General features: G+C 41.2%; 1 protein-coding gene across 1 annotated transcript in view; it reads left to right on the forward strand.

Moving 5' to 3' along the window:
* SORCS3 (sortilin related VPS10 domain containing receptor 3) overlaps positions 1-23,759 on the forward strand; it is a 298,778-nt gene that overhangs the window by 115,695 nt on the left and 159,324 nt on the right. Inside the window, exon 3 of the mRNA XM_034062014.1 lies at positions 19,962-20,061. Within this exon, the coding sequence (XP_033917905.1) occupies positions 19,962-20,061 (100 nt within the window). The remainder of the gene's footprint in view (positions 1-19,961; positions 20,062-23,759) is intronic.

Genomic DNA, 23,759 nt, shown 5'->3' on the forward strand with positions numbered 1-23,759 from the left:
GAACTAGACTTGAAGAGCTCTTGTGCTAGAGAAACATGGAATCCACTGTCAGGTCATCCCCTAGAGCAAAGGGCATTGTGTTTACATGCTCTTGGGAGCAACTGAAATCTCTGTGCAAAGACTGGTTGCTAAAATCCTCAAAAAAAAAATCAGGTAAGATAACCCTTTAATTCTCTGTGGGCAGAAAAGCTGCTTGCAGAGCACCCATACATTTACTACTTCCCCGTGCACTGTGCTCCTGTCTGCTACCAGTAACTAGGATATGTTCAGTCCAAGGAAAGTGTACCCTGAACTAGCTTTGTCAAACCAGATCATGGAATAGAATCATAGAATAGTTAGGGTTGGAAAGGACCTTAAGATCACCTAGCTCCAACCCCCCTGCCATGGGCAGGGACACTTCACACTAAACCATATCACCCAAGGTTCTGTCCAGCCTGGTCTTGAGCACTGCCAGGGATGAAGCATTCACAGTTTCCTTGGGCAACCCATTCCAGTGCCTTGGCACCCTTACAGTAAGGAACTTCTTCCTTATATATAACCTGGACTTCGCCTGTTTAAGCTTGAACCTGTTAGCCCTTGTCTTATCACTACAGTCCCTAATGAAGTGTCCCTCCCCAGCATCCCTGTAGGCCCCCTTCAGATACTGAAAGGCTGCTATGAGGTCTCCACGCAGCCTTCTTTTCTCCAGGCTAAACAGCCCCAACTTTCTCAGCCTGTCTTCATACAGGAGGTGCAGATGGATCCAAGTAACTAGTTTGAGATTCCTGGTTCCATTTGGAGTCTTAAAAACATGACAGCTGTCACATGTTATTACAGATAAGTGTTAAGTTTACTTCTGAGTGGCATAATACATCTATTTCCTAGCAGGAAAAAAAAAATAGCATTGTGCCAGCGAACCTTGCCATCCCGGAAAGGTTATTCCTACAAGTCCATTTGCAGAAAAGAATTCATAATTGTACTTGCTTATACAATAGCAGCAACAGAAATGCTCCTATGAAAGGAGTGAACAAAGAGATTAAGAATTCATATTTTCTGCTCAGGAGAGGTAAGATGGATACATGTTTGAGAACAGAGTTAATTGCCCACTTTTAGAAATGAGGACAGGAAACCTTATAGGCAGAGACTTGAAATAGTCTCATTACCCTGCAGCATTTCAAAGTCAGATTTTCAAAGTGTGTTTGTTTGGTTATGTTTGTAGTGTTTCATTGTGGTGTTGATTTGGTGTTGGTTTGTTTTGTTTGTTTGCTTGCCTGTTTTGTGTGTGTGTGTGTTTGTGTTTGTGTGTGTTTTCTGCTGGGAAGACAGTGTGATTTCCAGCATTAGCAGCAGAGATCTAAGGGAGACTTTGAGTTACTTCAAGGCATTCTATATGCTGGCAGTCTTCACAAAGAGACAGGCCAAACACTTGCATAGACTTAGAGAAGATGGTCCTGTTTGGAGAAGCCAAAACTGTGTTTCTGGGATTGGTTGAAAGAGTCAAGAAAGAGTAAGAGAATTGTGGTGCTGTTTTGCCAGAACTGCTGGGTCAGAGACATGTCCCCCTGAGTTTCTTCAGTCTGATTTATTGTGGCTCTTAAGCATAACCAAGTAGAAGGCTTCTCTTAGATGAGTGAAGGGAGGAAGGCACTGTATGGTTGCCTGCACCACTTTCCTCTTTGTGACCCACTATCAGTGCTTTCCTGTGTGACACTGTGTGGTGTAGACAAAGTTGAAAGGGTGGCTCGGGTCTGCAAGTGATGGCTGGTAAGTGATAAGGGGAAGGAACATAATTGTTGAGGAAATACAGTGGTGGTTTGACTGGGCACTTGGGGCAGCTTTTGGGGAAGCCAGATACCACTGAAAGTTTCTTTGTATGCTACAGGTTTCCTGATAATTATGGGTAAGTCAAAACATAGTCAAGGCCCCATGTCCAGAAGATTTCATGGCTATTTAGCTGCTTAGTTGTCCCATTACTTGCTTCTGTTTTGGGGGAAAGCTGTGTTCTACAAAAGATGAAATACGGGAATGCTCTCAGATGTGCTATTACATCGACTGCAAGGATGTGGGCTCAGAGTTATGGGGTGATTCAGACCTAGGGTTTTTTTTTTTTTTTGACATGGGACAGGGAGCCTGAGCATGGTTCCTTTCAGATTTAATGAAAAGCTTTTGTGTCAGTTCCTGGTTGATGGGACCTGATTCTTCCCTCCCCAGGAGGAAATACTCATCCTGGGTCCTCTGCCTGTTCCATCTTTGGGACTTGACAAAAGTTCAATGGACTTGGGGAGTTATTTCCCACTGAGCACTGTCCTCCATCTATCTATAAAAAAAAAAAAATAAGTATACTCTTAATTCTTGTTTTCCTTGTTCTTTGTGGCAAAAATGAACTTTCCAAGAGAGATAATGTATTTGATGTGCTGCTAACAGGAGGGGAGGTAGGTTTCTCATGCAAGTGTTATCCCCACCAAGTGCTGAACACGCGTTGAATGTAGCTGCTAGCATTAGGAATCATTCTTAATATTCTGGAGAGCTGTGATGGGGAACATAAGGATGGGCAAACCAGCATGCTCTGCCTTGTCAAATCAGCATGTCATCAGCCTTCAGAGCCAGACAATCATTCATTTTTATTATAATTGTGGCATCTCTTTAATTTCCTTGGCATAATGCATTTAATCCATAATTATAAAATACACAACTAGCCCTTGGCTTTGCTGTAGTCTCATAATGTAAGAGTGATTCTGTATTTTTATTAATTTAACTTTCTACAAGAAAACAGAATTTCTCAACCAGTGCAGTTAATAGCTGTATTTCAGGAAAGGCCCCATGGTACATGTTGAACAATAACTACCGCTCCTGTGCCATTTGCAGTTTTTAATTGAATTTCTATCCCATGGATATCATGTCAGAGCCATTCATCTGCTCCACTAAGTCTTCTGATATTAAACAAGTTCTTCCAAGTTATTATAGTAGTACAAATACTGCTTGACGGTTGATTTGCATTACATACGCATCGGTCTGGTGGAGGTAATGCAGTGCAGAAAAGCTTAGCTTGCACAGGCACAAAAAAGGAATCATATTATTATGGATAATAATATGATGTTACACTGTACCTTTCCACTTTTTTTCTTCTTGGAATGATAGGATCTGCTCTGCCTGTTCTGCTCTGAGTGAAACACTGACATTGGAAAGAATATTATACAGCTATGTCTGGGAATGGTCTTGGAACAGGCAATAGAGACCTACCTGGCTCACTGAAAATTTAAAATGTTATTCTCCAAGGAAGTGGCTCTTAACAACCACCATTTGCAGCACAGCAAAAGTCTTTGTTGTTCCATAGTTCACCATGTTTATCTGGTGTTGATGAACAGAAGTCACAATGCTTGTCCAAAGAATGTGGGGTATGTCAGCTGAACAGAGCTGGAAACGGGTCGTATCTCCCAGTTATTTGCATGGAGCAAATCGCTCCTTTGTTTCTAAGATAGTGCTCTTCCTTTGAGACTGTGAGTCTTGTAATTGACTGTCCTGACATGAACTTGAACCAGACTGCTTGTGGTGGAGTCTAAATAGCTCCAGAATAATAAACACTGGTGAAACTTCTCTCAGGTTCAGTGTATCGTAGCCTTTTTTAAAAGATGAATCAAAACCATGTTTTGTGGAAAGATGTGATTTCAGCCTCACTATTCCCATGCTCAATTCAGAGATTTCTTATGCCTGGCAGTACCTCTATGTTACTGGAGCATTGCTGTCTATGACTGATAACTCACACCTGGGATCTTCATAATTAATGGTGTCTCTGAATGAGAGCATACAGTAGACAAGAGCAGGGTAAGGTTACCATCCAAACCAGGAAAGGGTCTCCATAGTTAGATAGTTCAGGAGGGAATGTCTGAACTCTATTTGCTGGCCACCCCTAAGAAAAAGCAGAAGGAATGTCTTCATTCCTAGACTAGGAATGAAACAGTATCCTGTAAAGCCCTTGATGGGGGTTTTGTCAGGAATTGCAACAAGAAATGCAAGTGTGCCATGCTGAATACTAATTACATGGAGACGCTAATGTGCAAAATTAAAGGTGATTTCCCAGCATGCTTCTCCCCTCTCCACTATTTTCTATTGATTAATATACTAATTCTATTGGGGAATTAATAATTCAGTCATCTGAGAAGTCATGGTGACCCCAAACATCTGAGCTCTGGAGTTGCTACCTCCCAGCTTAAGCTGGGGCAGATTTTTAAGCCTGTCTCCTTCTCTGTTCAAGTCTGAAGGACGTGCTTAGTTGCACTAGCAGGGTGCAGAGAAGCACTCAAACAGCTGTCCTGTTCTTGGTTTGATGTTGTGCAAATACACAATGGTTGTCAGTGTCTGGTCTTTAGCATATTAACAGGAAATGGGAGTACTGCTGCTCATCTGTAGCTTAGATGTATAAGGGCAGGTCTGTGCAGGTTGCAGGCAGTGCCAAAGCCATCAAGCTGCCAATATTTGAAGAGCAGTTGATCTAAGTTCTCCAGCCACAGTTTCAACTAGCATCCATTCGGTCTCTTTAAAAGCATCTTGGAGTATAAATTCTCTTAATAGTGCCTATACTGTGATGACAAGGTCTTAGCTTTACAGTAACTCTGCAGTGATGTAGAGACCGAAGAGCATCTGAGTACTGCTGACTGGGGAGTTTCTGGAATCTGCCTGGTGTATGAAGCAGCAGGTGCCTGCGGATATCCTTGGTGTCCAGGGAAGGCCATCAAAGATGTAAGGCTTGCTGTAAGAATAGCGTTTGCTGTATTTACATTCTGCTTTCATGATCCACCACTATTCTGGGAGGCTCAAAGAACAACCTTAGATTTAGTACTCCCCATCTGGATGCAACCTGCTTTTAGTTTCTACTGCCCCTTGAGCTGGTCAGGCAGCATTTAAAAGCATGTAGCAAAATCCCATTTAGAGCCTGTCTAGAAACCAAGATCTGAAAAACTCTGCCTCTTTATCTTCCTTGTAAGGTTGCAACTCTGATATTAGCTTGTGACAGCAATTATTGATGGTGTCATTAAGGCTGGGATCCCATTCCCAGCAATGCATTTAATATCTTTCCCCCTTTTTTGCTGCGGGGACACTGATAAGTGTTGGCAAAATGAGATTTCTTTTTTAAAAAAAGGAAAATGTAGGGGTTAAAGAAGCCCATGTTTATCATTTGCCTTCATCCATGAGGAAAGGAGATTAAGTCATGAAAATATTTTGTGTACTAGGGTTATTAAAGTGTAATTTCTGCTAAATAATGACTTGTAGGAAAACCTCATTATTTATTTTCTCAATTTTCAGTACCAGTTATATAGTAAAATATGAACAAACAACTCCTTCTGATAGTACACCCAATATGCATTTACTGATGGCTTGAAAAGACAGCTGCTATTTCACCATAGTACACTGATTATTACAAACACATTGTTTTAAAGCATGGCAGCTGTTTCATACATGCATCTGCACATGATGTAATATCTCTTTCTTCATTCCTTCTTTTAGTAATCACAGCACTTAAGTCTCAATATCAACTTTATTGATCCATGATTAACATGGAAGTATTCCCTTACATCAGAGTTAAGCACAAATAAATGTGTGTGTCTAAAAATGGAGTCTGGGGAAAAGCATTTTGGATTGCATGGACAGTGATTAATAGAAGCACACACCAGAAGGGTTAAAGAGGTATTGGGAGGGGGGAAGAATTAATTGATGGAAGCTTGGTTAAAGCTTGGCTGTGTTCCTTTAGTGAGAGATCTTCTCACCTGTTTATGTTTTCAACTGGCTAAATGATGCATGTCTACTTAGGACCCACAGTCCTATGGGTGATAGGGCTCTGTGGAGTGAATGTTCTGAGGAATACAGTGTCCTGTATTAAGGCTTCTAGTTTTGGATGTGATAAGTAGTTTATTTTGGACATATACTAGCTGAGGGGCTAACATTAAAACAGGAGCAACCAAGTAGCATGCTCAAAGCAGAGGTGCTAATCTAGGAGGTTTCCTGTTCAGATGCCTTTCCAGGAACCTTCTGAAAGGACAGAGATGGGGGAAGAAAGTTCATCTGCTCTGAGCTACTGGCTGCTCATCACTGCCCTTATTCTTAGCAATAAGCTTCAAAGATGCACCACACTGTCTATGTGTTCTGATATCTTGACTAAATGCTTTTGCTAGAAATCATGGCACTGTGTGAACCTTCCTCTTTTATACACATAGCTCATTATCCCCTTTGTCCTCAGAGTAGAACTTGTGGAGGTGTGCACAGACAAGTCTGCAGAACTGGCCCTGCACAGAATGGTTGATGGGATACTTCTTAAACAAGCAGGGGGCTTGTTTTCAGAGTACTACTACTCAGCCTGCAGGAAGATTTATTCCCAGAATGTTTAAGCTGATGTTAAAATAAACCATGTGCCTTCTGGGACAGCATCTAAAAAGGGTAACAAAATAGACAATGATGAGCTGCCATTATTTCCTAATTAATCACAGGCTCTTGAAATCTACCTTCTAAAAGATGGACAACCCTTGATGCTGACATTATCACTGGGGGTGTTAATGTTGCCCTCCAGGAATGTACTATCCTGTTTCATTTTCTCATTGGCTTTTGAAGCATCAAGTTAACTAGAGTGGAGAAAAAAAAAGAGCCATTTCTCTCCTGGTTTACTAATATCACTGAAAGAACTTAAGCACCACTGCTTTAGACCTGTCCAGGGGCTGTGAGTGAGCCATGCTGGGTTTACTTGAAGACACACTATACAATTTAATGAGTTCTGTTCCAACATATTTTGAAGCATGGATTAATGAACAATGCTGTCAGAAACATAAGTAACAATTGAATCATCAACAAGCAGATGTTCTGAGTGGGACTGGAACCCAAGTTCAAGTAGAAAGCATGGCTAAAGGCTCAAACCATACTGAGTCATAGATGTGAATGCTAGGATAGACAATTGTGTTGATGGGTTCTGAGCTCTGACATGGCACAGGGCACGAGACCTCACACAGTAAATCCAATCCATCTGTCATGGTTAAGAAACTCTGGATCTTAGTTTACAGTTTGAAATATCTACATCAGTGAGCACCTTTGTGGGAGATGGTATGCTCTAAACTACATGGTTTGAACAACAAAATATGTCATCACTGGCACAAATATCACAACCACATAGTAGGTCTGTGGCAAAGTAGGAACCTTGCAGATGCCCAAGAAATCTTCCAGTGCCTTTAGTAAAAAATAAATTCTTCAATGGACCTCATAGTCTGCATCTTGGGTGTTTGCGTTTGATCCTTTTCATAAGTAGTTAACATATTATTATTATTATTATTATTATTATTATTATTATTAAATCCAAAGCCATAAAGAAAATCCATAGTGTGTCTAGAAAAAATACTTTATCATCTTGGATCACAGATAACATTCCCCTTCTAGTTGCCGTGATAACATGGAGGGTGCTTAAGCTCTTCATAAACTCTATTTAGGTAAAAGCCATGACTTTAACATAAATAAGAACCATATTTCCAATACACTTCTTAGGAGCAAAGGCAAAAGGGATATTTATCCTTGTATTTCAGGGCCTAAACAAAAATATTTCTCATCTAATACCTGGAGGTAATATTATTCTGCAGTGTAGTACTGGAGCTACAATTCGAAGAAGTTTTAGTTAGCTCTTTCTGACTACTCCTTGCAACAACCTGTCAAGCTACAGATATGACTGATCTCTTCCAGTGCTTCCTTTTCTATCCCTCCTTCTCAGCATAAGATATCCTCCCTCATGAGTTTGAAGGGGATGTGTGTTTCCTTGTGCTCCATTTACTGTTCCTTCATTAAAATGACAATCACCCAGCCATCTCCTGAGGGACTTGCTGAAGCTGATTGACTTTTCAAGCTGTTCCCACTTTATTGATCTTCTGTCTGAAAAAAAATCCAACAGGTTTATTCTCCCAAGACAAAGTGTTTTGTGTTAGATGAGCTTCTGAGTGCTGAGTGCAGAAGATGACAGGAAACGAAGGCTTATCCAGGGTAAAATTAAGCTTGAAACAACTATGGTATGAAAGGCAGTGAGTTCTTAGGGCATAACTGTGCAGGAGTGATCAGTTTTGTACTTTCTGAATTGCCCACAACTCACAAGCAGTTGGTGGGGAAGAGGGAGACCCCCCGTGTTGAGCATCTGTCATATGGATCACAATTATTTATTAACCTTGACAATAAACAGCAATCTTGCCTCTTTGGAAGGTCTCTATTACAGGTGCAAGGTTAGACCTCAATGTCTGGTTTTTGAACACATACTACCTAGAATCAAGGCTGTTAACCCTCATGGGAATGAGTAAGACACACTCAGACAGTGCTAGCATGAAATATCTACTCACAAGGTAGTGCTGGATTTAAGTGTAATATGAAAGGTTTAATCCAGCAGCTGCTGTGATTTGCCCAAGATAAAAAACTGGATGACAGGTGACTGGTTTCTTCCATTTACACTTACATTTCCATCCTTAGAGGTCTACACCAAAATTCTGCTCTCTGAAGAACTAGGAGAGTATATAATGGCATAATCTCATGGTCTGGATGAGAAGAGAGTCATTTGGGACTGTTCAGCACACCCTTAGCTTATTGTGCAGGGACCCAGCTGTGTAACAAGGCCACCCTGCAAAAACAAGTGGTGGAACCTATATACAGGCATTGTCAGCTGTGTAATCCAGTCTGAGAGCTCCTGTCTCGTGAATTATGATGTCTGTGTTCTGTGATGCACAAAAACTTTAGTGTATGGTTCAGAAAGCTGGGGCAGGGGTTGCAGGCCCTGTCATGGATATTTCAGTACTAAATGGAATGGTTAAGCCTCAAAGGAATCGGGCATGGGCTGATTTTATGTTTTGTTTTATTTATTTACTTATCGTATTGAAAAAGCTTTAGCTGGAGTCTGTCCTGATGGGAAAATGTGATTGCAAAAAACCTGTTCAGAACAATTAGCCTAAGACTTATTTGTGTTCTTTTATGTCTCCAAATTCTCTTTGCTCCTTAAGAAAAACCTAGCTTCTACTCTTTTGTCTGATCCGTGAAGGTTTAAACCTCTGAAGTGTCTTCGAAAAACAGAATTTACACAAATGCATAATTGCTAAATGTTTGCAAAATGCTAATATCCTCTTGTTAGTGTTGTTATTAGTCTGTATGTTTATAGACATACATAGGAATTGTGTAAATTTGTGTAGATCTGCCACTATTCATTCACTTCAATATAATAGGGCCAATGATAACTTAAACTAATTGGGGATTTAGTGCTGTCTTACTAAATGTAGAAAATTAGCATGTGGAAGCTCTCAGTCATGTTATAACTGGAAGTAAAGAAGAATTCGTAAGTCTAGAATGGACTTGCATTGTCAGTCCTGTCAACTGCCTTAGGTGGCTGCATCTCATGAGTTATTTCTTGTAGGAAACAGTAAGAGCCAATCTTTTCCCAGGAAGTTAAGGTAACTAAATGGGAATCTGGAGTGCTGATAAGCCTTGCCTGGGGTTAGGCAGGATTTCTTGGTATTTAGGTTCAGGTTGTGTGGGTGTGCTGCTGGGGGTAGTCACCTCTGTGGGTCACAAGTAGGGGAGTTGCAAACAGACATAAGGCTTGTGGGAGAGGGGTCAGCTGAGGTAGGGAATAGAATGTGTTGCAGGCTGACTGTAAAAGTTAGTTTGTGAATTGTCTGCAGTTTTTAATATCTGTGTCTAAGGAACTGGGCTGAGCTACCTCCATCACTGCCCTGGTTTTTAACTACATCAGTTCTGCAAAGATTTGCCTATAATTTGAAAATGTTAACATGTCTTGTGTTTCACTAGAGATGACTCAGATTCATCAAGTGTCCTCATAGTACTGCCTAACGTTGATCTCAGAGCAGGCAGGCAGTGTCAAAGGCAAGTTTCTGGTAAACCCTGGCCTCAGCTACCATCCCAGAGGAGGGCACTGATGTTTGGTATCCCCAGATGGAAAGCTGAGATTTGAGACATCTTCCCTCTCTCTCTAACAGTGAGGTGACCTACTGTCAGGGTTGTTTGTATTGCCCAGTGTGTACTTACTCTCCAAGTGGCTGGAAGGACACCTGTGTTATCCACATCTTGCACAGAAATGCAGTTTAGTGGTGGGGCTGTTCCATAGTCTTCCCTCACTATTTTGTTTGATACACATATAAGGGGAGTCCCAGCTTAAACACACCCAATATCATGGATGCTAAATTGAACCTCTACAATTGCTTCAGAAAATCCTACATTCAAAGCACTTCCTTTTTGCTACAAAATAATGCAAATTAAAATTATTAGCTACTTAATAGAATTGTTACAAAAGCATTTTTAGCTATGGTAATAAAGAAAAAAAGGGCCTGGGAAGGACCTTGTTTCTAATTAATAATCCAATTATTATCTGATTAATTAATGAGGCTTTGTCATCAAAGCTGTCTTTTATCTTTGAGGCTATTAAAGTATCCTCTAGACCAAATTTCTTGAATATATCTTGATAAGGCCATCTTTGCTGAGTCAGTCAAGTGCTTGGAATCAAATCAGTATGCTGCTTTATCAGGGATGCATAAAACACCTCTTTGGAAAATGAGAATACATCAAAATCAAGAACACGATAAATATGTCAAATCTTTCAGACAGTGCAAATGAGAAGTGAGTAATGATGAGGTGTAATTCTTCAGAGCTGTACAGAATTAATGCTTTTACATATATTTCTAAGTAGTGAAATGACCAGAGCAGAAAAAGCAGAGGTCTCTGTGAAGCCAGACTACCTTAACTGCTGTTTCATGGCGACTGAACTGTGTCTTGGGTCGTTTCAGCAGGGATGAGGAGTCTTAGTCTCAGGCTGGAAGCAATAAGATGATGGTTCAGATTCTGATGTCCTTACTGAAGCTGCTGATGTGAACATTACCTGATGCCTGTACAATTTTCATATTTTGTCTGGTCATGATAAAGATTGCCAGTGGGTCATCAGTGGTGTAATGCAGCAAGCATGCAGTGAAGGGAAGTGTTTCTATGGAGAAGCCATTTCACATTTCCTCTAGTCTTTGTTTATATTCATGATTCTGCCAGTAACTGTTGGGAAATCCATATTGCATTTCTCTTATCTCTGCTCTTTGTAATGCTATAGTGTGTGTAAGTCACAGTGGAGTTTTGATATCATTTGGCATTTACTTCTAGTAGTAATTCTCATACATATTCCCAAGAACAACATTTAAAACACAGAGCACTGATACATTACAACAAATTATGAACTCAGCTAGGATGACTGAGGTCCTTCCCTTCATTTGTGCTACCAGCTCAGTGCATGAACTTTTCTATTCTGTTTAGTGTGAGATACACCTTAAGACTCTTAATGGTTAAGTGTGTGAATTAGTTGCTGTGGTGTCCCTCTACATTGAAGGGAGGAAAACACCTTAAGAAAGAAATACATCCTCACCTATTTTAGGATGAATAAGTTATCCTCTGAAGTTAATAGTCTCTGTCTATAATAGAAAATGTGGACAGCTTTGGGAGCTACAGTTAACTACCTGCTTTGTAGGCAGCTGAATTTAAATGAGATAAATGGCCATGATATAGAGAAGATGGAGTCTTACAGCAGGAAGTAGAGTTATTTTAGTATCACAGTAGGAGGCACCAATATTTGTTGCTTTTGTGTCTCCTTATACTGGGTTATTCTGCAACAGAATATAAAGCAATGCTTAGTAACCACTACACCTGCAGCCTGCCTGCTTTGATCAGGATCCCAGGCTCTCAAAAAAGCAGAGCATACTTTGCCATTGGCTTTTATAATTCTTGCCTGCCATGAAGTGCTAGGGTCCATCAGTTTGTTTTGTGTTCATCTCTACCTCACGGAAAGGCATTCTGCCTCTAGAAGTTATAGGGCAGGGAACATCAGACTATGGTGCTCAAGGTAGTTTTTTGGTTTGACATGACACCTCCTACTTTTGCTTTGCCTAGCATCCCTCACTTTCTCTGCCATTTTTTTCCTGCAAGAAAACCCATTTTCTGCAAACACCTCACCCCATTTTGTCTCAGAAGAGCTTTTTGCTACTTGGGATCATTCTATAGATTACTTTAGATCTGAAACTGCTTCTGCCATTTCCACAGAAATGGTGTATCTGGAGGTAAGGAAAAGCCTGGGTACAGAAGAGAGGAGGTTGGGAAAGTACAGTCCATTTGTGATGGTGAGTGCTATTTAGGCACACAATGGCACATTGTTCAAATAGTGATTGCTGGGGATATCCAAAGCTCCACTGTGTTCTTACAGGGCAAGCACAACAAGAGTTATGCAAATATATGGCTTTCAAGTTAATTCCCACCATCCCTGTAGGCTGAATATGCAAAACCAGAGACTGTTCATGCCCATCTGAGTAGTCATCTCTGCTAAGGAATGACAGATGTGAACAGTCTCCCTGCCTTGTGGGATGGTGATCAAATGAAATGCTGATGAGCAATAAGCCACTAGAAACATGACAGATATTCACCTTTCCTGTGCTTTATTGTCCCTAAATCCAGAGGTGGAATATTCTGTATCCTTCCGTCTAACCTCTGAGACATTCACAGTACTCCAAAGGCTTGTATTGAAAAACAAATTGAGGATACTTTCCTGTCGAAAATAGAAGCGAATGTGCAAGAAAAGAAGGAAAAGAGGAAGCCAGTGCTCTTAGTTAGCTCTTATCTCCTTCATCTTGAACTGCAAATCATGACTAATACATCATGCCTGCTCATTTTGCCTTGCCAGTCTCTACTGTACAATATAAATTGAAATTTATCAAGAAAGGTCATATTCAAGTCTTCTGGATGTTTGGTGATGGAAATTGTCATTAATCAGAAAAGAAAAGGGGTGGAGGAAGGGTACTGGTATCAGAATAGCAATTGGGGGGTGTATTAAGGTGTTTGGATGGCATGCACGGTAAAAGGAAAAACTATCTTTTCAAGAGAAATCAGCAAAACTATGGTCTGCTTGAACTGCTTTTTCTCCAATGAGGATCTCTGTGTTTAGATACTTCTGAAGCTTTGTAGAACTGAAAGTCCCCTAGAACTGGTGGGCTATGGTTCCAGAAGTACTGCAAATGTAAGCCCTTGTATTATGATGACAGAAAGTGGTTTTATTTAGGTTGTTTTAAATACCCTGAGGTTTTGCTGATGTACTTAGATAGTTGGCTGTTGTTTTTTTTTTTCAAGAAAGATCTTCTTGTTAAAGATTGGTCCCTGAGGCATCCACAACAAAAGATATAAATGGATTAGAAAGAATATTCATAGAGTGATCAGACACATGGATAGGTTGTACGGGGACTGGCTAAATTAACAGGGACTCTTTAGGCTAGGAAAAAGATCTGTGGGGAATAAGTCAACAATCAGTGAAATCACGAATGGCAGCATGGGGCTCCATAGTTTTGTTTTTAAGTGGTAGCAGTGGGCTCTGAATTATGTTATCAAGTTAAAACAAAAACAAAACACAGTTGTAGTGTTTATTATCATGTGATAATGAAGTTGCCAAAAGCTTCCCTGTGCGGTTAGACAGATTTATGGAACTAAAAGCCCACTGATGGCTCTTGCACACAAAGGCATCATCTTCAATTTAGGAAGACCATGATATTGCTGTAGGGTGGGAAACTACACCAGGAAGCAGTACCATATGCTTGCTCCGTTTCTGTTCACTCCCCAGACTTTCATTACTGTCTTTAGTTTCCTTTAGTGGGATGGAGATAAAGGGAAACTGTTGTTTCTGTTTGCAATTGTAAAATATTCTGGCTTTATATGTATTGCAGTCATTCTAAAGTCATGGTTGGGTAAAAAAGTTCTCAGCACGGCAAATACTGTGCTCTGTTAAGTGAAAGATTCACGGAATACAGGCACTCGGTTAGTAAGTAGTTATGGCTCCATAGGGCCTCCTTGGATACCCTTGTTTTAAAATGTCCACATCCAGACTTGTGTCAGCTCCAGAGAGGGAAGGACTAAGGACTTTGTTAGTTCCATTACAGCCATTTTTGGTGGCATAAGGTAACAATGCTCATGTGGGGTTAGAAAGTCCATTGGGATGAGTTAGTTAAACTGGTTTAGCTTTTATTTTTTTGTCATTTGTTTGTTTAGTATTTCCTGATGTGTTTGGCTTTTGTTTTTCTCTTAGTTTGTCAGAAAAAGTGACCCTGTGTGTGGATCAGCCAGACAGCCTTGTGCTGGTTAGAGTGCATCTTTCTGGGCACTGCCTCATTTTAGGTGAAATTTAGGCTACCTCATTGCAGCCTGGGAGCTGAACCAGGGTTCCCCTGGTTGCCTTGAAGTTGGTAATGAAGTCGTCCTGAAGAGACAGGGGAAAGCCCAGGAAGCTGCTGGACTCACACCCATTCGCTACCTTGTCAGTGACAGCAGCCACCCTGCCTTTCCAGGGCTGCAGCTGGGGCTGGATGAGTAACAGGGCCAACTCTGTATCTGTCACAGGCATTTGACTACCCAAAGCAGGTTCTGGCTTTGTCTGAACTCATAAGCAGCACTCAGATGGGAAAGCATGCTTCTCTGTTGTATCTAAATATGAAAAGGGTACTCCGTTTCACTAAGGAGTGGAGGGTGTTCACTCAGCAACAGCCATAGTCATCAAAACCCAGGAGATAGTCTAAAATGTTCAACAAAGGAGAAAAAGAATAATCTCAAAGTTCAGTGACTGATATCCTTTTGCAGAGGAGCAGCCCTCTGCCCTGCCTGTGAGTGGGACCAGCTTCCCAAGTGGTGCAGTAATTATTGTGTGGTTGGCCTGGTTCCTCATTTAGGACTCTGTGCTCCAATAAGAACCCATTTGGTGCAAAGCACTGTGATAAGGTTAGTGCTGAGCCAGCTTTTGCCTGAGTCCTGAACCATTTTCGGTCTCAAGGTTGCTGGCCAAAGGGGAACTACCATAAGAGGTGGTCAAGCTGGACTCTGACTCAGGAGGGGTCTCTCCTCAGTGTGTCACAGCTTCAGAAAAGCTTTTATCCCAGGGAGGGTAACTTGAGGGGCAAGAAAAGGAAGGGAGAGTCAGAAACAAATTGTTTCACAAGCAATGGAAGTTTGGCAACCTGACTTGTGTTGTGTAGTTGGCTTCTTTGTACTGTCTAAATATGTGAGCTGTGTTTGAATGTTTTCCTGCAGCTGGATGTTGAGAGACATCTGCCTGCTCTCATGTCTTGTGGGGTTTGGTTTCATGCTGCAGTTTTTCTCTGAGCAGGAGTAAGTTTGCTCTCCTTTTGCTGGCTGCTGGTTTTCAGGACACCTGTAGAAACTTTGTTCCTCTTGGATTTCTGTTTTTTGGTCAGACTGGGAGAAAACTGGCCAGTGGGTGAAAAGAAGTTGTTTGGGGGGGCATGGAGAGATAGGCACACTGCAGGCAAACAGTTTGCAGGCACATGAGAGGAGAAGCAAGTGTTAATCTGGGCTATGTGTGGTCCTGGTGCTCTCTGAAGTGCACAGGGAACTGGGATATTCTACTGCTCATTGAAGTGGAGTTGTGCCCCCATGCAGTTCTCACTTGGGGCTGCAGGTGTGTTTGTGCAATGGGACTCTGATCTGGAGATGAATGCATAAGCTTTAGTATTATAGGAAAAAGACTGAGAATCTAAAATCAGAACCATACCTGCTCCTTCTCCACACACAGTTGAAAAGAATCACAGGCACAGAGGAGAAACCCCCTGACAGGAGTCTGTGGCACATGTATGCGCCAGGAGGTTGACTTGTCCCTACCATTGCCAGCATATGCAGCTCTTTTTCTCCTGAAAGACTGACACACATTTTATAACCTGTCTCCATAGCTGAGTAGCTGACACTGCAAACAAACAAAGACTCCTTTCTGTGCTTGACAGAGCCCTGAAATGGAAACCATCTGAGAGGAGGACTCCTCTAAAAGCTATACATATGGCATTCTTCTGCCTCTTCACATCTCTACTTCATATCTCTGGGATCAGCAAATCTTACCACAGTATCAAAGTCTGCTGGCTCAGGCCAGTTTATCAGATTCAATGAAGCCCAGATTCAGACCTATCAGAACAAGACAGATTTTGTTAGCTCTCAGTGCACTGAGTTATGACCAGGTTTGATAGAGAGGAGCTTCTCTACTTTGGTTTGCCCCTTGAGCTCTTGTTTGCCAGACTGTGGGATAGCACTTGTAGCAATGGTTAAACCACATCATGGCCTGCTATGGGAAGGCAGTGGAATCAAGCAGGTGATTTCTGTTCCTAAGTGGTCATAATAGAATACAATTATAGAATTTACAGTCTCCCAATAAAATAACCTCATTATAAACTTTACTTTTATAAAGAGAATATGTAGGATTTGGTGCCACAGCCTGATCAGGGAAAGCTCACATTTATTTGGTTATATGAATATGAAACTTGTGTTGCACTGGATCAACTCTTTCATCATGTTAACTAATGCCAGCAAAGAGGTTCTCCTTGTGTCTGGTAGGAACTGCTGGTTATAAAAAAACAAAAAGTGTCACTGGAGAAGAAAAAGTTCCATTCAAGCATGGACTATTCCTTGAGTTTTTTTGCTTTTCACTGTGTAGCCTTTCTTGTGGTATTGCCAGTGTCTTGGTTTGCAGAATGGCAGGCAGGATAGAGGACACAATGAGATGCTGTAAGGTCAGTGTACAAGGACATGTGGGACAAATGCCCACATATATGGACTGAGCCTTTTCAGGCTTTGTATATAGCCAGAGTCCATTCCACATTGTAGCAGTTTCTGTGCTACCAGTAGTGTAATGAGGTGCAACAATTTCTTTTATTAATGCATTGTTAATAACATTTTTATTTATGTATACAAGTGTGTGTGTGGTTAGAAGAAATCTGCAAATATCACCTTGAAGCTGAAGGCAATAAAAACCTTCCAAGATGGTGAGACTCAAGTGATGGCTTCAATGGAGCAATCTGGAGAACCAGCTAGGCAGGATCAGTCGGCCATAAAAGGCCTAACCAAAGTTAAAGGAGGCATTTGGGGTGTGACTTATTGAAAGGGTCATTTTGATATAACCACAGCCTTTCTTCCCCTCCAGTCCTTTAATAATGTGTTTTAAAGGGGATCCTATTCTGACTAGATGACTGGGAGAAAACACAGCACCAGGTTTTGCTTGTAGGGTCAAGCAGTTGTAAGGATATGTGGGGTAGTTAATCTGCACTTAGAAGTCTTTAACTGCAAAGATAAGTAATTAGTAAAGGAGAAGGATTCAAGTTAAGATGAAAAGCTGAGCCAGAACTGTTCTGTTCCACCTTTGGGTCACATCTCTTCAAATGTTCAGGCTTGGGTTGCTAAAATTAGGCAGCCAAATTTGTATATATATATATATTTGTATATATATATGTAAAATATATATATATATTTTTAGTAAATACTTGTTTTCAAATTAGGCAGATTAATAGTAGGAGTTTGGTGGGTTTGAGTATTGAGCCATACACTAGATGATTATAGAAGCTGAAATAGCTAATTGTAGATGCCTACTTTTGGAAAAAATGAATGGTTACCTATGCAAGCTTTCTGTTTCTTCATCTCTAGAATAGAGATTATATTACCCCTTGGGACTTTGTTAGGCTGAATGGATTAACACGAGACAAAAGCTTCAGATTCTTTGGATGGGAAAGTGCTGTGGAAATAGAGTATATTATTGTGATATCCTTTGAGATGTTTCTGTGAAGCCAGTGGTGACTGTCATGATAATAAAGACAGCTTTAGAGAAGCTAACGAAATAATGATCCTACTTCCTTTCTAGCTATTCTTTGAAAGGGCAAATGCAATGAGTGATAATGGTTTAATGAGAAAGAGTCATTAGGGCATCCAGCCTGCATCTTTAGAAGTGCAAAGCATTTTGGGAGATCTGAAAATGACTCAGAGAACAAAACTAAAGTAGCTCTGTCAGAATATTAAACTGTTATTTGTATTCTCTTTGAATGCTGATTGAAACCAGTCATCTCTTTTCCTGGCTGGTGGTTGGTACATGTGTAGTTATGAATGTGGCTTGTTTGGAGCTTTAATGCTGTTGGAAGAGTGAGACCAAGGAACTACCTCAGTGCTTGCCCTTTGTGTTTTATCCTCTGCTGAGTGCTTAGTGTTACTTGAGGATTTCTCATCTGTTAATTTGCATGTATAGGCAGCTTCATGTAGTGGAATTAATTGGCCTGGATTATTCAGTTTATTAATCAGGCTGCTTCACGTCCAAGCTCGGCTAGAAAGGGAGAGCTGCTAGGTTTTTTGTATGAATTTGATACTTAAAGAGACAAGAGCTTCAGATTCTTCAGATGGAAAAATGCTATGGAAATGTGGTACATTATTGTAATATCCTTTGGGATGTCTCTGTGAAGTAAGTATCAATACTTAACTGTAAACAGAGCTAGTATTAGTATTAGAGCTAAACCAGAACACAAGGAAGTTATTTAAGACTGGAAGCACCCCTACCTGCTTAGTGTTCAAAAGAGAAAGTTTGATTCAACCCATTTAAGGAAAGAACTAGTTTGCAAAGCATTTAGGAATTGTGCTTGAAGGATGCACAGAAGCAAATGTGTTGGAGCTACATTAGTGATAAAACAAGCTTTTGACTTCTACTAGGAAACCTGAAAACAGCCATAAACGGTTGGTAAACAGTTTAGCAGCATGTTTGGGATAAACATGTTTGGGGTAAACAGTTTAGCAGCATGTTTGAGTTTTTTTAGTGCTATTCTGGACTCCACTAACAGTAGGGAACCCAGCAGAGCTGGATACAGATTCTGTCATTACTCAGTTTCTGCAGCCTCTTGAGTGCAAGCCTTAAGATGCTGGGTGCAGTGGTACTCTGTGATGCCAGAAGGGTGACTTGGGCCATTTCTCTGCCAGGCAGACAAGGAGCAGAGGATTGGTCTTAGGCAGAATCACAAAGCTACAAGTGCTGGAGGCACAGAAAATTGGTGGAGCTAGTTGCTAGGAAAGCCACTTAATTGCTGCATGTTCTTTAATCATCTGCTTAGTAAAACGTTTGTTTAGAGAGGAGGGCAGGGGCCATGAATTGTCATCTTATAGGTAGGCCCAGGTAGGAATAGTATAAGCGGCTTTCCTTGTCCACCCAATAAGGACTGTGTTTATTCTGTCCATATGATAGAAGCTGTGTAGGGTCAGGAGCCAGGCTCTCCCCACTGTTTGCATGCAGTGGGAGGGAGGGCTTTTAATGCAGATTGCATCACCCCTGCTAAAGCAAGCAGGTGCTAACCCCTCTTCACGTGTGGGATCCTGTACTAGGTGGCTGTTGTTATGTTCTGGTAAGAAAAACCTTGTTTGTTAGGAGAAGCAGAGTACGAAAACAGCAGAAAAACAAGCAGGACAAAGTGAGGTTTCAAATATACCCACAAATGAGGAGGAGGAAGCTACAAGAAAACCCTCTGTGACGAAGCAGCCCTTTTCTCCAGTCACGAATGGGTAATGCCACCCCCAGATCATCTGCTCCTCCGGGTGGGATTTGCTAGTGTGAGGGCCTGAATCTGTCTTGGTAACTCAGAAAAATTAAATGCCTGGCACAAAGTAGGATGGGGGTGACTGAGGACTTGAGATGCCAGTTTAAGCACATTTTTATCTAGACACGAGTTCAGCTGTTACAATTCTGAGCCACATTTGGATCCCCATCTCCAAGTCAAAAATCAGCCTACTTAAACTGTTGGTGGATTTGGATTCATCTGTTGCATTTGTCTGAATAAAGAATGTGTACTAAGGGTGCTGCTGAGTTCAGCGTCTCTTGTGTAGATACCATTGGCAGTCCCACACTGGCACATGAGAGCAGAGCCTGCCCCTTCATGGGTGCACCACAGCTTCCCAGGTACATAAGGTCAACTGATGCAGAGACAGACCCTGCCCCAAAGGACTCAAGTTCTCTTTTCTGTGGGCCACTGAATGAAACACAAAGCTTGAGTTTTAAGGGTAGTAATACTAAGCTGTAACTTTAAGGACCTGTTCACACGGTCATTTCTTTTCTTTGAGCTTGAATAACCACATAAACTCTTTTTCTTTACTCTTTTCTCCAGGTCAACAGACTATGGCACTACCTATGAAAAGCTAAATGACAAAGTAGGCCTGAAGACTGTGTTGAGCTACCTTTATGTCAGTCCCACTAACAAGAGGAAGGTAAGGGAGAGTCATCGAGCTGGTAGCTATAGAAACAAAATTACAGCATTCTGTTCATTCTGAGAGGAATTATGATCCTAAAGTGAAATCCGTTGGTAATTCGCAAGAGCTTGAATGTGCTAGGTTGCACTACTACAATTCCATGGAATCCAGTAGAACTATGACAGTTTTACTTGTGATAGGGATGGAGCACTTAATCTTCTGCTAAATGTGTTAAGAGAAATAAAAGGGTTGCTTTTATTTGCTTCTGACTGTTATAACTTTAAAGAATCTGAACTCACACAAATATTTCTGGAGCTTTTGCTTATACTTGCTTTGGCTAATACACCTCTCCCTGCCTTCTCTTTCTCCTTATTATTTGAAATACTGTGTAAAAGGCATTTATTTCTGCATTTGACTCTTTTCCCCTTTATGCTTTTCCTAGCTAGAAGTTGGAGGTAAAGATGTAAATGACATTTTCATTGGTTGCATCATATAAGGGGGCTGAAAGCAGTATATGTTTGGGAGAGTGGGTGGGAGACCTACAATTTGATTTGAATGTGTGGGAGAGAAGATGAGGTCATAGCTTTCAAACCCCTTGCTCATGCTTCCCACATGATGCAATTAAGGCTGCAGCTGGCTCACAGAACACAGCCCAGGAGTTACTATTCAGTGCCTTTTTGGTTTAAAATTGTTGCCTGTGTTGATTCAGGGGAGGTAGTGGGACTGAGATGCTTTCAGCTACCCACGCAAATCAATGTGGGAGGGTTGCAGCACATACCTAATTGCTAGCAGTAGAGTTGTATTTGGCTGGGGCTCAGCCCTTCTGCCTTGATTACTTCCAAACTGCCCCTCTCCTGTCTCTATCCATAGGTTTCCAAACTAGTATTTTGTTACTTGTACTGTTCTTATTACTAGTGTTGTGTTTTCCATCACTGATCAGCCTACAGAAGTTCGGACAAACCTTAAGGCAGCCATAGCTCTCCTTACTATTGGCAACAATATGTGTGTGTTTGGATGCATACAGGAGAGGAAGAATGCAGTAAGGGTTGGCTTATATTTTTTCTGATGCAGAAGCTGAATTATTGTGGCAACTAACTTGACTTCTTTTTGTCCTGAGCAAAACGGAATGAAGGCGTTTTACAATGGGCTCTACTGGCCTTTCACTCCTCCCATATTCAATATTGTAGGCACTGAAGAGTTAATTCTTCTTCATTCTGTTTCCAAAGCAACTCTGCCCACCCAAAATCAGTTACAAATCCTATGTTGCTGGTGTAAAGTCTCCCTCACAAAGCAGAGTACTTTCTCTTTCTTTTCTTTCTTTCTTTCTTTCTTTCTTTCTTTCTTTCTTTCTTTCTTTCTTTCTTTCTTTCTTTCTTTCTTTCTTTCTTTCTTTCTTTCTTTCTTTCTTTCTTTCTTTCTTTCTTTCTTTCTTTCTTTCTTTCTTTCTTTCTTTCTTTCTTTCTTTCTTTCTTTCTTTCTTTCTTTCTTTCTTTCTTTCTTTCTTTCTTTCTTTCTTTCTTTCTTTCTTTCTTTCTTTCTTTCTTTCTTTCTTTCTTTCTTTCTTTCTTCCTTCCTTCCTTCCTTCCTTCCTTCCTTCCTTCCTTCCTTCCTTCCTTCCTTCCTTCCTTCCTTCCTTCCTTCCTTCCTTCCTTCCTTCCTTCCTTCCTTCCTTCCTTCCTTCCTTCCTTCCGTCCTTCCGTCCTTCCGTCCTTCCGTCCTTCCGTCCTTCCGTCCTTCCTTCCAGAATGACAAAAGCAAAGCTGGCTGTGTTCTGGAGGAGGGGCAAGGGCTGGGGGAGCCTTCCCCTCCTGCTTCCCATGGTCATGTCTTTGCTATGTTGGCGTTTCAGTTCTCAGAACCAACTGCATTTAGAGCCAGCTGTGTCCACACACCTTTCACATATCATTATTTTCTAGCAATTTCTGAAGCTATAGAGCTTGCAGATTAGCAGTCTTTTCTCTATTTCCATTAATAACACCTACATTTCATTATGTAGTGGCATGCAGACCTGTCTTTACCAGCTGCTTTCTTATTTCAGATGACAATTTTAACCTCTTTTCTGTTCTTATTTCTTAAAGAAATTATTTCTGGACCTATTTGTGCGTCTTCACTCTTCTTCTCCCTTGCAAAAAGTCTTTTGAAATGGGGAGATGTGCTGTTAGAAAAAAAGATATAGAAAACCAGCTTGAGTGCTGGCTGCTGTGGGAACAACTGATTTCCATTCTTTCTATCTCTGTTAAGTATAGGGAAACTGATATTGTACATGGTTGTAAAAAGCTGGTTTGTCTGAACCTGGAGCTGACTCTGCTGTGTTGACCATCAAAGTAATTCCAAACAACAATGCGGCATTTAAAAAATGCCCAAAGAAGATGTCACTGGACTGGAGAATCTGAGATTTGTCAAATTCAATTTCAGGTTTACTATCCATGTGCCCCTGCAGATCCATGAGGTTGTGTACTGCAAAAAAACACACGTGTTGTAACTTTCTCCTAAGTCTGTCTGGGTGAATATTGTTGAAGTGGCCTGCAGAGTAAGCAGCTTGGTTTTGCTGAGCTTCTGAGGACAACCACCAATAATGAATCACAAAGCAGTAGGTGAATCCGCAGAGACCTTATAGCAGCCTAGAAAGGGAGTAGTACCTAGTACTACTAGACTTCTAGTACCTAGAAAGGGAGTACATTAAATCCAGAGAGGGTTTTTTACAGGGGCATGTACTGATAGGACAAGGGGAAATGGCTTTAAGCTGACAAGAGGGTAGATTTAGGTTAGACATTAGGAAAAATTCTTTCCTCTGATGGTGCTGAGGTGCTGGCACACGTTGCCCAGAGAAGCTGTGGTTGCCCCATCGCTGGCAGTGTTCAAGGCCAGGCTGGATGGGGCATGGAATGAAAGGTGTCCCTTGCCATGGCAGGGGGTTGGAACTGGGTGATCTTTAAGGACCCTTTCAATCTAAACCATTCTATGATCCCTTTTTTTTCACCTCTGACAGTGCAAGTGCTGGCTAACTGAATACAATTGCAGTGATCTGCAACCCTCAAAAACTGGTCTTTGAGGTAATAAACAAGGAGGGATATACCAAAAGTAACAGATGTACACAGGACCTGTGCGCACACAGAGGATCATGCGGACCCTTTCCAAACAAGATATTTTCTCCTGAGGCATTAGCTGCCAGGTACTGATTGGACCCTGCATGCCTTGCAGCTCCTGTCGATTTTTGATGGGTTTGCACACTGTTGCTAACCCTATCTGCTCATTAGCGCTTAGAGGATTAGCAGTTACTTGGAGGAGGAGAAAAGCTTTCCATACATTCATTCCTAATTGATTTACTGGTGAGAAGGATAATTACCTCTCAGCTACCCTGCAGAACTACAGTGGGAATTACCTGTCAGGTTTCTTTGAAGACCCAAAATACCTCTCTTCAGCTGTTGAATAGGAATTATGCATTCAGCCAAATGCCAGTTACATAAACATAATTTACCTGAATTGTGGCATAACCCTTGGCTCAATTATGAAACAAGAGGATTTAATTGCTTGCTTTCTTAATTCTTTTAAAAGAAAGGCTTTTTGTTTCTGATTTCTTTTTTTGTAAAATTTTGGTGGGGATATTGTAAGGTTTTTTGGCACCTTCTGCTGTTGTTCTCTGCTTAGTGCTGTCAGTTCACAGCTGGGCACTGATTTCTCAATAGCAACATCTCTGCCTATTGCATTATGGGGGA

Source organism: Melopsittacus undulatus, chromosome 4, assembly GCF_012275295.1.
Source record: "Melopsittacus undulatus isolate bMelUnd1 chromosome 4, bMelUnd1.mat.Z, whole genome shotgun sequence".
Classification (NCBI taxonomy): Eukaryota; Metazoa; Chordata; class Aves; order Psittaciformes; family Psittaculidae; genus Melopsittacus; species Melopsittacus undulatus.